Source organism: Pyrgilauda ruficollis, unplaced genomic scaffold (assembly GCF_017590135.1).
Source record: "Pyrgilauda ruficollis isolate IOZ18807 unplaced genomic scaffold, ASM1759013v1 scaffold12, whole genome shotgun sequence".
NCBI lineage: Eukaryota > Metazoa > Chordata > Aves > Passeriformes > Passeridae > Pyrgilauda > Pyrgilauda ruficollis.
This window is the reverse complement of record NW_024510321.1, coordinates 344,920-360,114: the sequence shown is the minus strand read 5'-3', so window position 1 is coordinate 360,114 and position 15,195 is coordinate 344,920. Positions and strand designations below refer to the sequence as shown.

The 15,195-nt window shown below is 43.2% G+C and overlaps 1 protein-coding gene across 1 annotated transcript in view; it reads right to left on the bottom strand.

The window, feature by feature from the left end:
* Positions 1-15,195, bottom strand: part of OBSCN (obscurin, cytoskeletal calmodulin and titin-interacting RhoGEF) — a 176,302-nt gene that overhangs the window by 126,850 nt on the left and 34,257 nt on the right. The window contains exons 11-23 of the mRNA XM_041488781.1: positions 13,195-13,470; positions 11,128-11,403; positions 9,975-10,250; positions 8,770-9,045; positions 8,050-8,316; positions 7,238-7,507; positions 6,675-6,938; positions 5,002-5,268; positions 4,599-4,711; positions 3,407-3,560; positions 1,919-2,080; positions 1,099-1,203; positions 192-458 (exon numbers count right to left, since the gene is read on the bottom strand). Coding sequence (XP_041344715.1) covers positions 192-458; positions 1,099-1,203; positions 1,919-2,080; positions 3,407-3,560; positions 4,599-4,711; positions 5,002-5,268; positions 6,675-6,938; positions 7,238-7,507; positions 8,050-8,316; positions 8,770-9,045; positions 9,975-10,250; positions 11,128-11,403; positions 13,195-13,470 — 2,973 coding nt within the window. The remainder of the gene's footprint in view (positions 1-191; positions 459-1,098; positions 1,204-1,918; positions 2,081-3,406; positions 3,561-4,598; positions 4,712-5,001; positions 5,269-6,674; positions 6,939-7,237; positions 7,508-8,049; positions 8,317-8,769; positions 9,046-9,974; positions 10,251-11,127; positions 11,404-13,194; positions 13,471-15,195) is intronic.

Below are 15,195 nucleotides of genomic sequence, written 5' to 3'. Positions count from 1 at the left end.
GAGAATATACCACATATTAATTTTTCAGCATGTTCCTGTGTGTAAAAGGAGTGAACACCAATGGACTTCAGAATAAATAAGATTAATTAAAATTCATTTTTATGCAGTTTTGTGTTTCCAAAGTAAACAACAAATGAGTCAGCCCATCGTCTCCCAGAGCATTGTAGAGGTGAAAAAAAGAGGTTTTCTACCTTCAACAAAGAAATTAGCACTGGTTTTGTCATCGAAGGCATCACAGGTGTACGTGTCCTCATCCTCGTAGTCGGCGTCGTTGATGACGAGTTTCCGATAGACGCCCTCGCTCACGATCTCGTATTTTTTACCGGGGTGAATTTCCACATCCTTTTTGAACCACCTGACCTTGGCATTGGCTCGGGACACCTGGCACTCCAGGACGCCCCGGTGCTTCCACAGGGCAATCTTATCCCGCAAGGGCTTCACGATTTTTATGGGCAGCTCTAGGAGGGCAAAGAAAATGCAGTAATCAGTACTGTCTCCTTTGCTCTCATTAGCAATATTATCTTTATGTTCAGTAATTTGTATGGTGACAGGAATCCCCACTATGCTGAGCACTAAATTAACAAGTTTAATTAGTATTTTACCTCTGTATTTTACCACTGGAGTGGCTGAACTGCAGAAGTAACAGGTGGTTTTCCTCAACACCTCACAGCAGTGCTACAGCAAAACCAGGGACTGATCTCCAGTTTCCTGAGCTCCTCAGCAGTGAGTTAATTCAAACATCTTCCTTTTCTCTCCTATCACATTGTTTCAGTTAAATACACCCAAAAACGCTGGAGTTCATTACAACATACGCCAGAAAGTGAAAATGCAAGAAAAAGTCAAGCTACAGCCTTTTGTGCCTCAAATTTCACAAAGACCTTAAATGTCTAAAGGTGCAAATCCAACCTCCTGAGAAAATTTAACTGGAATTAAGCCAAAATAAACTCCTAGCTGATATTTACCAGACAGCAAAGTAGGCAGTTTTTCTTTCTCTGAACACTGTAGGACTTTTTTAACCTTCACATGCAAACTGAGGGAAGTGAACTGGTTTGTAACGAGAAAGAGCAGAAGCAGTGCTGGCACAAACAGCAGAATTACCTTTTACAGTCAGGTGAGCACGAGATTCTGCCTTTTCTGCTACGAATTTGATCTCAGCCGCATCCTCGACCTGGACACGTGTGTACGTCAGGGAATACGTCTTTCCTGGGAACACACACAAAAACAGACACAGCTCAGCTACCCCAGAGCAAAACCCTATTTTCTAGTCTCCCATCCAGCCCCTCCTCCAACCCACCCCCATTCTGTGGTAGTTCCAGTTGTTGGTTTCTCTGTGACTGGATTGAAGGCACTTGAGACACCATTTCATGTTCAGACTCAAGTGTTCATTATTTCTTATCAGTAAAACAGTCTCGCTACTGTGAGCTCGGCAGCTTTTCATGAGAAGGCACAAAATGGCCACAATCTCTTGTTCCAAGGTCTTTTAAGACTAAACTATCCAATTAAGAACTGACTCCTAGGTTATTTTCCCTTTTAACCCAATAACTGATCCCAAAGAGCCCCAATGTGGACTTTTCTGCCCAAGTACAAAATGCCACCCAAACCCATGAAGAAGAAGGAAGAAGCAGCATGAAGAAGAAACCCAGGACAACACCCTGTGCCCTCCATCTTGCTCCCATCCACAACACACTAAAAATCCCAAACCCTAAATATCTCACCAAGTGACACACCTACACTGCTCTCCATAATCTATTTTATACTTTTGTGGGTTCTGGTCTATCTTGAAGTCCAGGAAACTTTCTCCATGAATGAGGGTCAGAGTCAGTGCTCCCCTGAGGGTCAGGGCACCCCAGAGCAGAGAAATATTCCCAGTGCCCTGGGTTTCCACACCATTCCAAAATCCCCTTTTCTTTCCTCTTACCATCCTGCCGCATTTTGATGTTGTCAGAAGTCTTCAGCTTGTTGTCATTTTTGTACCACTGGGTTTCCACCTCGTCGTGTGAGATCTCACAGATGAAAGATGCACTCTCATATTCGTTCACTTCCACATCTTCCAGTGGTTTTACAATCTTGACATCTCGGGCTGGGAAGTCATAAAGGCAAATATTCATTTGGGGGTTTCTCCATAAGTAAGTATGGTGTGTTTACTTTCTGCATAATTACATGGGAAAAAATGGGATTGTGTTTTATTCTAGACCAGCCTTTCTTCCTGGGTAATTTCTCTCTTCAACACAGTGAATACTTCTTATGGCTGAAGCTTACTGTATGAGGATTTTATGGATGCTGGAACTTCATGCAGGTATTAATGAAAGAAATACACACATTAATGAAAGCAAATTTGCCAAGAAAAACTAAACACAAGTCTACAATCCTAGGTCATTATAAACTTGCCTTATTCATGCTTCTCTGCATGCTCTCCTCTGTTTTACATAGGAGATATCTTTTTTCAGTCTCCTGACCTGAGTATAATCCTCTTTAACTCTGCACTGTGGCACTCCTTTTGTCAGAACTGATCTATTTATCTGTGCTACTGCAGCCCTTTATTTTTTTTAAAGAGAAGGCCTTGACACACCTTGGATCAGCCTCAGGAGCTGAGCTGAAATGCAAACAACAACCCATCCCAACCCCAAAACCAGGGAGAAAAGGGGGAGTCCAACAGAGCCATGGGGCAGATGCCCATGAAGACACTGCAGAACCCAAGCAGCCACATGAGGACAGTATCTAGCAGGCAATGAGAAAGATGCTCTGTCTTTCACTAAGAAAGAGCTGATCTGTTTTTCAGATGCCCCTTTAGAAAATAACATTTGTCAGGGCACAGCAGAGCTGTCTGTTGAGTAACTTGCCTTTATCTCAGAGCTTATCTCAGGTGCTTCAGAGCCTGGTGACAAAAGACACCTGGTGCTTCATCAGCTGCAGAGTGCACCACTCAGATGGAAAAACTGCCTCGAGCAGAGAGGAGAGGTACAGGCAGAAATAACCACCCTTTCCTTAGCATTTACAACCTAAAAATGAGGGCACTTCTTGAGCTCATACCCAAAGCTTGTCCAGTCCCTGGTCAGGCAAAGTCCCCCTGTGACAATGGTGCCACCAAACCACATCAGCACCAGCCACTGAATCCCTGCTTTGGGCCAGGCTGTCCAGTATTTCCTGATGTGCCAATCCAGAAACACCATTCAGATTCCAAAGAATATAAATAACTTATGAGAAATGGAAAACTGAGTTAGGACCTCTTCCAAAAATACTGCAAGGATAGAGCAAGCACAGGACATCTTTGCCAGCATTTCCCCACCAGGAAGAGAAACTTAACTAAAATGAGCAATTGTGAAAAATGAACACTCCACAAATAATTTCTTTCTGTGTAGGCAAAAATACTGCAGTAAATGTATTTTCCTACTTCAGCCAAACATACCATGAACCTTTAGAGTAGCTGATGTCTTGTCTTCAGCTGCTTGACATGTATAGGTTCCCTGGTCTTCATATTCACACTTGTGAATAATGAGGCTTCTCTTATTTCCTTGGGAGATAATCCCAATGTTTTTACTTTGCCGGATCTCCTTCCCATCCTGGAAGGGGAAAAAAATCAAAGCAGATCACCCTCAACTCCTGTAGATCTGCAGTGAGCAGAACAGATATTCAGATCTGTGTTTATTCATCCTTCTCATTGGATTGAATGGAAAACTCCTGTAGATCTGCAGTGAGCAGAACAGATATTCAGATATGTGTTAATTTCATCCTTCTTATTGGACTGAATGGAAATCTGTGTTTAAAGGAACATGTGTTGAATATTCATCACAGGGCAAAGATTTCAGGAAGTTGGAATAGTTGAAGAATACACAGAAATTTTGGCTTAGAACACCATGCAGGGTTGGCAGTAAGTCCCTTCAGACATAAATGGTTTTAAACTAAAAGAGGCTCAAATTTAGACTGGAAATAAGGAAGAAGCTTTTCACAATGAGGGTGGCCAAACACTGGCACAGGTATCCCAGAGAGGTGGTGGATGCCCCATCCCTGGAAACATTCAAGAGCAGGTTAAACAGGGCTCTGAGCAACATGATCTGGGTGCAGGTGTCCCCGCTCATGGCAGGAGGTTGGAAATGAGATGACCCTTCCAGCCCAAATTCTACCCTGAAGAACTGCTGCTACCCCAAATCAAGGAAAGTATCATCAGCTGAGCCCCAAGGGAGGTGGATGAAATGCCAGTGCTGATCCCCAAAATGACTGTGTAGGGAAAGGGAACTGGATTGTCACTGACAAAGGAAATTGAGGCTTCCCTTTATATCCCATTTCCCAAAAAGGCTGTAAATCCTGGGTGAATAATGCTTGGTGTGGAGTGAAGCACGAGACTACAAATCTGTAACAGCAGTGCTCACATTCTGTGCAAGAATAGAAAAGTTTAACTTTCAATCCAATATACCAATACAGTAAATAAAAACCTGAGAGTGATAAATTGGCAGAATAAATGAACATAAGGACAAGAGAGCAATGCTAAGAGCTTTACTGCAAAGGCTCAGGCTCATATTCCCTGGAAGTAGAATTAAAGGCTCCCATTCCCTTCCAAAGAAGTCAAAAATTAAAATATCACAATCCATTAAGTGCTGTACCTTGAACCACTTCACACTGGCATTGGGTTTGGACAGCTCACACTCGAATGTGGCCTTGAGCTTCTGAGTTACACTGACATCTGCCAAAGGTTTGCTGATCCTCACAGGCAATTCTGGGAAAGAAAGACAAATGGGGAATGGGGTCAAGCACTGATGGGTAGGTTTTCATGATAAATAAAATTTATATTGGTTTGGCTACTTTATCATTCCCTCCCACTTTGTCATTTTTCTGTGGACAGTGATGCCATAACAACCCTGTTGACATCAGAAGGAAACATTCCTGTGCTTTACATCCCTTGCAGTGACCAGGAAAATTTGTTGCCCTCTTAAATTTGCTGTCCAGGTGAGGAGAAGACAATTGCACCCACCCCAAGCAGGGCTGGAGCCTTCTGTGCCTGTGTACCTTTCACAGTGAGCCTCCCTGATGAGTTAATGCCCTCTGCTTTGAAGGAGATGAGTCCTGCATCTTCCAGAGCCACCGAGGAGAGAGTCAGGGAGTGTTTCTTGCCCAGGACACCGAAGCTGACGTTGGGTGCAGGTTTCAGACGAACACCATCCTTCTGCCAGGTCCCCTCCACGTCCTCGTGGGACACCTCCACCTCGAAGGTGACAGTCCCCTTCTCAGCCACCTCCAGGGGCTGAAGGCCTTTCACCAGCTTGATCTGCCTCACTGGAAAACAACATGGAAAAGTTGCAGATCTCACACCTGTGAAATAGCCTGAGGCCTTCCAAAATGGATTTTTTCCCCCATATTATGTATTATTATATAATAATATAGAATTGTAATAATTATTATTATATATTATTGCTCATGCACCTGCCAATTAGCTGGTGCCCATTAAACAACCACTTTTACAGGAAATAAAACCTGTCCATGACCACAATTCTAACATAGCAGCTATTTTTCAAATGGATGCTTTCATGAGACAAACAGGCCAAGCAAATATCACAGAAAACACCACTGGTCCCTTTTCTATCGAAGTCTCTCAGATTCTAGTAAAAGAAAGACAAATAATTCCACAGTAATACTGTGCAGTCCTTCCATTAGGATAAAACAAGGATGGGAGGAAAAAGCTATAGTAAAAGGAAAAAAAAAGTCCCATGACTGGTGCAAAAATTGCTGATATCTCACAGGCTGGTGGCCAAAACCTCCATGGTTTATGTGGATATTTCCTGTTCCTGTGACAAGACACCCATGCCCTGTCATCCAGTACAATAGATTTAGTGTTTAAATTTGTATCACCACTAAAAGTAATTAAGTTGCCAGTTAAAAAACCCCAAAAACATGATGAGGGCTGAAGACCTCTCCAGACAACCTATTCAGTCATCTGACCATTAAAAGGTTTTTTAGAATATAACATGGATCTTTCTCACTGCACCTGAAGTCCATTATTTCCTGGCATCATGGAGATTGTTCCCTTCCACTTTGTAAGACATCAAACACCCAAAAGACTGTTTTCAAGTCCTTCCTCACCTATTATTTAGAACCAGCCCAGCACCAGTTGGCAAGGATTTTATGGACAAAACTAGACAGTCCTTGAAGTACTTAAATCCTGATGTCAAATATCCTATGACAATTATTAAAAAAAAAAATACAAATAGGAAAGGGACAGAAGTACAGGGCTATGGATGAGGCACCATTCATTCACCCAAGAGTGAAACACCCTCAAGGAGAAGATGTGCTTTTGTAGTTTTTTAGACTTTGACTGAATACAAAGAGACATTCTGAACGAGGTGGTTTGCAGAGAAAAATCAGGGCAATGGATAGCTGAAGAGGGATTTTTGGTAAAAAATGATACTGAGGACAAACACAAAGCATATCAGGGAGTGAGAAAGAGAGGAAAGAGAAGAATCTTTCAAGCAGCTTAAAGGTCAAAGCTGGTGGGATGAGATGGAGGAACCAGTCAGACATTCTCTGTTCACGGCTTAGCTTTCACCTCCTTGTGGCCAAGGTGTCATTTGACTGGTGGCCAAGCCCACGGCTTTGTCCCTGTGTCCCCATGATAATGCAGAGACCAGAATCCGCCTCCAAACCCTGCCTGGGGTATTTATAGAACTGAGGGTCACTGAACTCACTTTCCACATTGATCTTGGCTTGGGTCTTGTCGTCGGGGCTCTCGCAGCAGTAGAAGCCCCGGTCTGCAAAGGAGATGTCCTTGACCACCAAGGTGTGCTTTGTTCCCTCAGCTTTGATCTCTATTTTGTCACTGGGCTTCAGCACAAGGCTGTTCCTCATCCACTTCACCTCTGCAGGCTTGGTCAGCTCTACCTCCAGGGTCACTGTCTCCCTCTCCTCAACTGTTTTGGGTTCCAGCTTCTTCTTGAAGGAGATTGAGGCCTCTGCAAGAGAGGAAATATTAGTAGGAATGTAGAAGATCCAGAAAAGAGGCTTTGAAAGAAAATTAAGCCAGTGGCTCATATACCTCCAAACCCAAAGCATTCTGGGCACTCCTATTTAATGATACTAAAGCAGAAATTCTCTGCTGCTAACGTAATTAATTAGAGGGAAAGCCACATAAAACAACATCACCATAGAATGGCTTGGGTTGGAAAGGTCCTTAAAGACCATCTAATTCCAAGCCTGTGTCGTGGGCAGGGTGACATTTCCAGCCTGTCAAAGGGGCACTGCTACCCCTTACCTCTGACTCTGAGGTTGGCTGTGCTTTCCACGCCCTCAGCATTGGCAGTGATTTCAGCTGCATCTTCCAGTGTCAGGTCAGTGATGGTGAGGCTGTGGTTGGTGTCCTTCTGAGAGATCACGTACTTCTTGCTGGCTTCAATCTTGGCACCATTCCTGAGCCAGGTGACCACAGCATCACTGGGGGAGACAGTGCACTTGAACACAGCCTCTTTTCCTTCCTCAGACACCACGCTGTTGAGACTTGTGACGAATTTCACCACTCTGGGAGCTGATGGATAGAGGTAAAACATTCAGGAGCATGTCCTTCAGGCATGGCAAGAGCACCTCCCAACATCCAAAAGCTTCCATGAATTTGTTGGAAGCAGCAATTTGAGTACAGCATAATACTGTACTCAAATAATCCAGGAAACTTAGTAAATACAATAATAAATAATCAGTAAATACTGTAATAAATACTCAGTAAATGCAATAAGTGATCACAATAGTGGATCATCATATTTCCCGTGTCTGAGTAAATTTTTTGTACAAAGAGAAGGGAAGAAAAAAGGGAAAATAATCCCATATTTTATTTGGGAAAATTAATTCCAGCCTCAAATGCAATATGAAGGTCAATATTAAGAGACCTGAGCCAGGTCTCACAATCATGTCTTTCACAAATAGAGGTTCCATTGACACTGGGAGGGGAGCTCTGTATTTTGTTCTCAACACAGGAGTCACCCCAGACACATGGAAAAAATCAACTTTGCAGGGTTCTAACAGCTGAGGACAAAACCCAGGGATCTCTCCACACTGTCCCCATTAGAGACATACGTTTGGGGACGATGGTGATGCTGCTCTTGTCATCCCTGGACTCGCAGGAATATTCTCCCTCGTCCTCAGCCCGGATCCCCGTTATCGTCAGGGTCCGTTTGATCCCCTCCTCATGGATCTGGAAACGCTTGCTGGCCTTGATCTCCACACCATTCCTGCTCCACGTCACCTTCCCTTTGGCGTGGCTCAGCTCACAGCTCAGGGACACGCTGCCACCAATCTCAGCTTTCACGGCCTCCAGCTTCTTGGCAAACTTCACCGGGATTTCTGAGATCCAGGAGAAGGGAAAAGTGTGAGTCAGGAAAAGAGAAGAAACCTGTTCTAAGAAACTGGTTCTGCCCAACCGTGGGAATAAATAAATATAGAAATATAGTGGCCCTAAGTATTTTGGGAGACAAAATCTAACCAGAAATGTGGAAATTCAGGCAGATTCCTTTGACATGATATTTTCAGATCCCTGTCATTCTATAGGAGGACACAGAAACAGGAGGGGAGCAAAGACCAGAAGTACCCATCATAAGCTTCCATGTTCAAAATGCAAAAGACGAAACTTGGAAATTTGGAAGCTGGAGAACTTTGCCAGCCCATGGTGGGGCATCCAGAGAAGGTGCAACAAGCCTTGAGGTTGGAACAGTTTCCGGAAGAGTTTGGATTTCACCTCCATCCCACCATGAGGGAAGTGCAGCTGCTGGGCTGGGCTGTGACCTGGGCACTGCTCACCTTTCACCTGGACTCTGAATTCCTGCTTGTCATCCTTTGTCTGGCAGGTGTAGAGGGCAGAGTCTGTGCTCTCAGCTGCGTTCACTGTCAGCGTCCTGGATGCCCCCTCACTTTTGATCACACATTTCTTGCTCGCCTTGATTTCTGTGCCGTCCTTGAACCACCTCACTGCAGCGGTTTCAGGCGTGACTGAGGTTGTCAGTGTGATGCTTTCATGTTCTTGAACAATGAGAGGCTCTTTCTGGACAACTTTCTTTTCAAATTTAGCCTCTGGTTCTAGAAAAGATAATAAACCAGGAAAATCAACAACTTTATGCTCAAATCCTTGAGCATAAAGCACTCAAAAAAAAAAAAAAAAAGCAGTTAAAAAAAGTAGTTAAAAAAAAAACATAAAATGAAGCAGTTTTATATTGCTCTCTCTTCAAGACTCACACCACCAGCTCATCCATACTCTCTAATAATCCAGGGAAATATGGCTCAATATTTGTGGCCGGTATAATCTTTTCCTGAGCAGGAAGAGAGAAAATGGTCTCTCAGACAACCCAGAGCTTTTGTTTAGAAAACAAACAGAGAAAAGAAAATGAAAATATTTATATTTTATCTGCTGCCCATAAAAAGCTTGTTTCTTAGAAGTAAAATTACCTATATAATTCTTTCCCTTCCCCTTTTTAGGATCTTAAATAAAATTAAGAAGAGACATTAAAGGGCTGAATTTGTGGCCTGTTTTCTATTTGCTCCACTGGGTAAGAGGGCTGGAACTCGATCTTCAAGATTCCTTACAACCCAAACCATTCTGTGATTCCAGTCCCTTCTTCTTGGCCTCCTTTCTATCTTGTACAAACTTTTGCCACAAAACCAGGCATTTTTGGAGCCCACACAAGCAGCAGACCAGGTTTTCTGAGTCACTTTTCTCCACAGCTCTACTGCTACTCTGCAAACTTCCCACGTCTACTTCCAACTCCCCACCACCGAAAGAGGTTGGGTGAGATGGTGTGTGAAAGAGACAAGCAAAAAGCTATGTAGCATTTCCAGACCCCCAAAAAGGTCCAGGATTTCCCACCTCTACACTGCTAGATTAAGAATTAATGTGTCATGTGGCTCACTGGTGTTTCTCCAGAGGAGACAGAGACTGCTGCATTGGGAATATCCAGTTTTCCTCTTAAGCCACAGGGACAGGTTCTTCCCACCACAAAGTGAGCACTCACCAGTTGGTTCCAGTTTGAAGGTCATCTTCTGGCCTGCAGCCTCACAGATGTATTCCCCAGCATCCTTCTTCTCCAGCTGCTCCACCACCAGGCGCCGGGACTTGCCCAAGGTCTCTATTTTGAATTTCCGAGAGGAAACGAGCAGTTTTCCATCCTTGTACCACTTCACTTCAGTTGTATCCTGTGCTACCTCACACACGAGGGTGGCACTTTCTGTCAGGACAGCCTTCACCTCCTTCTGGACCTTTTCCTGGTTTATAAATGCAGGTTTGGGCTCTGAGCACAGAAAAAGAAGAAAATCATTGTTGATGGGTTAAAATTAGATTAATCTTACAGATTTCTGTGGAGAGGTTTGGAAAATATTTAGGATGCCACTTGCCAAAACCAATTGCCATCACTGAGCATTGTCTACCCTTCTGTGGGGTGGAGTTGCCACTTGGAAAATTGGGAACTAAGAACCTAGGAACGGAAAGGACCAAGAGGAGCCTTCACATCAAACCCACAGTTGCAAGTCACTAGGTAAAAATATATTTCATTCAAACTTTCCCAAAGAACATCTGTCCTGCATATCGCTATAAACTCCCAAATTCCTTTTACTTAAGATCTTACACACAATAAAGCAATTTCTTGGAATATTTCACAGCCAAGGGGCATTTAGCACCTGGCAGGAATAGTAACACCTCTCAAAAAACTGAGATGTCAATAACACAACAGCCAAAAAAAAAAAAAAAAAGTGCTATTTACAATCTGCTGGTGATACTGCAAATGACAAAACATATTCCAGCCTCTAAATCAGCTAAAATGGAATTGAAAGACTGACAAGGAAGGGATTCTGCAATGACTCTTTGCTTTCAAGAAGTTCAATGTACAAGAATCACCCTTTGGGATCACAGGAATGGAAGGGATCATCAATTATCTCTATTATATTTATAACTGCAACTGTTGGACCTGCTAAGAATGAGACAGAGCTTGTACCATGCTAAAGCCAAATATTCCCATTTCCACAAATCCAGGCAACCAAGAACAGAAAATCAGATGAACCCTGCAGGCTGCAACAAAACCCAGACTATTGCAACTGAGTCACGGTGGCGTAGTTATTCCAATTATTGCTGTATTGGCCTCTACTGTATTCTCACAAAGAATCTTCTCCTACCTGTGACATCAATCCTGAAGGGGAGTTTTTGGCCAGCAGCCTCGCAGGTGTACTCCCCTGCATCTTTCTTCTCCACCTGACCCACCACCAGACGACGCGATTTGCCCTCGGACTCCACCTTGAACTTCTTGCTGGAGGTGATGAGTTTCCCATCCTTGTACCACTTCACCTCCGTTTTCTCCTGGGCCACCTCGCAGCTCAGCGTGGCATTTTCTGACAGTGCAGCCTTCACCTCTTTCTGCACCTTCTCCTTGTTTGTAAACACAACTTCTGGCTCTGGAAAGAGAGAGAGAAAACCAGACGTTCTCCAAAATATGATGTTGCTCAATCCCCTTATTGTGGCTAACAGGTAACACTGGAAAAAATGCCCCTCTGACATGACAGTGCACATCTAAGTCCATCAGAAGAACATACAAAGGACCTTGTGGTGGGTTTTTGCCTGTTTGGGGTTTTTTTCTTCAGTAATCTCTCTATGGTTCATAAGAACATTGACCGGCAGGACCCAGCCAAGGCAGGACATGTTTTGGTTCAATTAATTGCAAACTATCAAATTTTCAGAGGAAGGAGCTGTTCCGTGCTGCATTATAGTCCCCATAAAATTGATTTCTTTGATTCTCAGCAGATGTTTCTGCTTCTTCTTAGATCATTTTGTGACGTGAGAAATGTGCTTGACCAGCAATGACACATCCAGGACCCTGTTATTTGTTCTCAGTGCAACCTTGGGAAAAGCTCAGCTCATCTCAAAGCCAAATGGTGAAGTCCCCTTGTCCTCCAGAGACATATCAGTCACACAATTTGGAATTGGATTGGGAAGCTGTAAGGGAGCTGGGAAGCTGAATCTATTCTACCTCTCTACAGCCCCAGTAGGGAAATAAAACTGGAATGAGTCTCCATGACACCTTCTTTCCTTACTTGCCATTTTCTTGACACCTTAAGGACCTTAATAATATTAAGATCTACTTCCATGACTCTCTTCATGCTGAAATAAGCACTTCCAAGGGGAAGAAAAGGAGTGTAGACATTGGACAGGCTTTCCACCATGACCCTGCACTGAGAACGAGCTGTGGTGCAGAGTTGCTCTCATTGTACCAAGATGGAAAGGAGGAGATGCACAATCAGTACCTTCTTTTTTACAGCCCTTTCCCTGATGTCTAGCTTCCAAAATTTTCCAGGGATTCAGCTCCCCATTTTAAGGATTTTAAATGTTTTACAAAGAATATATGAAGAAAACTTGTATTTGTACGCATCCTAGGCCATGCCAACAATGTACTCCAAAAATTCGAAGCGTAACTCGAGGAAGAATTATAAAATAATGTTAATTTTTCTAAAGATTCTAGAAATAAGACTGGCGGGCCAAAACCAAGATAGTGTTGGGAAAACAAACTTCGTGAGCCCATTCTGTGTCTGTATCTTTATTTTCCACCTGTTCTCAAGATATGTCATCCCCAATTATTTTCTTCTAATGAATGAAAATTAGCCAGCCCCAACTGTATTTGCACCATGCCATGGTCAAAAATAAATCTAATGTATGAACTCTTCAATTTACTTTAAATTCATCAGGATCTAACTGAAGGATGTCAAGATTAACAGCTGTCTTGAATATCAAGGTGAAAAGAGCTGGTTTCCTCATTTCCTGCTTCTGAGAACAGTTCTGGCATTTCCATCCATTTGACAAAGGCCATAACATAAAGGTTTCCTCTATAATAAACTGTATTTTGGAAAAGAGCTTTCACAAGAGAACGCCTGCACTCAGATTTGCTGCGTCCTTTGATTACTCCAGTAATTACTGCATTCTCAGTTTGCTATCAGTGCATCTCCCCAAGATTCCCAGGCAAATTCCCCAGTGATCTTCACCCTGACCTGAATTTGGGGCTGCAGAAATCCATTGCCTGCTTAGCTTCCAAGAAACAAAAACAGATCTAACAGCATGAACAGAATTTAATGAGTAAACCAACACCAGTTAAGTTCTGGCTCTGTCACAGTTGAGATGGAGCTTGAAAAGCCATATAACTTTCTCCTCCTTCAGTTTTTCAGGATGTAAAACAGGGATGCAGCACATTCTCTCACCTTTGACATCAATCTTGAAGGTGAGTTTTTGGCCAGCAGCCTCGCAGGTGTACTCCCCTGCATCTTTCTTCTCCACCTGACCCACCACCAGACGACGCGATTTGCCCTCGGACTCCACCTTGAACTTCTTGCTGGAGGTGATGAGTTTCCCATCCTTGTACCACTTCACCTCCGTTTTCTCCTGGGCCACCTCGCAGCTCAGCGTGGCATTTTCTGACAGTGCAGCCTTCACCTCTTTCTGCACCTTCTCCTTGTGGATAAAGGCATCTTCTGCCTCTGAAATCGAGAAACATAATGGGGAAAATACACAAGATGTAAATGTCTTCTGTCAAGAAGTTCTTACTTGTGTGAGTGCAGATGCTCTGCAGGATCTTGGACTTGGCAGTGCGACCTGGTTAACGTAAGAGATTTGATAACAGGATGCCTTGGCAAAAGCAAATGGAACTTTGAAAATTAGACCTAGATTGCAAGAAGATTGAATCAGGCAGGTTTACTGGAAGAAGAAAATCCCATTAAACTCTGCAAGCAAGAGATGTTGTTATATGCATAAGGCTGTGTAAGTGATTTTAACCTAATCATTGCAGTACACATTACTAGTCCCCCTGAAATAGTATATAAGCATTTGTAACCCACAATAAAATTGGATTCTGATCACTGAGTCAATCTCCCTATCTCTCCATTGCTGACAGGAATCTAGCTTAGGGCTCTGAATTTGAGCTCCTCTGTTTATATTGGCTGTAGAAGGAGTTTGAGGAGATGCTGTTGTCATTTAGAAGGCATGTGGCCTGTGCTGGGTGATGCAAAGCTGCTCAAAGGGACATGTCAGCAGCATTTTGATATCTGAAAGGGTTCAAGCACACACAAAGCTTTGCATTCAAAACTGATTGCAAAAATATTAATATTTAATCTTCCATCTACAACTCTGAGTGTGAATATGCAGAGTGCATTCAATAGGTTATAAAACAAGTCTGAGTCAATGAGGGCTGTATTTAAAATGTCAGGTTAGCAGAGCAGGAATATTCCAGACTCATCTCACTTGTCCTTTACATTCTTGACCTTTCATATAAACCATTTTTATACTGATATGAAGTGTGACTAAAACTTTTAATCAGCTTCCAAAGTGATTTACGCCAGTTGATCATTTCTTTTAAAAACTTATTTTAAATTTAAACAACTATTCTGTGAAGATGACATTTCCAGCCTTAAATGAAACTGGTCAGTGGAAATGAGGAAAAACACTTTCAGAACACAGAATTTTCACTGATTTAAAATATTATTTCCACTGCATACCCTGAATCCTTAAATACTGAAATTTCAGAATCACTTCTTTTTCTGCATGTCCAACTCTGTCCCAAGGTGTGCAGCAGCTGATTTTTTTTTTTATTAACCCAAAAACTACAGTGGCATCCCAAAACCCAACACTGAGCATCTAACCTCCAACCTGTCCTTAAACAGAGAAAACTTTGTGCTACCAGTGGAGTACAGGAACCTTGAAGAGCTTTCCAAGTGCAATGGCACCAGGATAAATAAAGACCCAGAAATCTGCTGCACTTTGGGATAAACCAGTAAGAGAAGGATTTCTGCTGCAGAAGAGCCAACCACTCCGAGTACGCATAATCCCTCCTGACTTTCACACTGGATCATTTTCCAGCCAGTGCTGGACTCGCACCTCGTGTTACAGCTGCTCCCATGAGCAATACAGCAACGGTAGCTAAGGCAGGCTGATGGCACAGGGCAAGGGGTCACATTACCCCGTGCCACCATGAGGTCACCTCGCTGGAAAGAGAGCTGGAAACCTTTCTGAGGCAGACAGCCCCCTCAGAGAGAGAGGTTCATGTGCACAACACCAAATTTCTGTTTTCTGACTACGCCTCTGCAGTAATGTATGAACCAGTGTCAGCAGCGAACAATGAATTTGGTTTATAACAATTTTGCCTGGAGAAGCTGTGGCTGCCCCATCCCTGGAAGTGTTCCAGGCCAGGCTGGATGGGGCTTGGAACA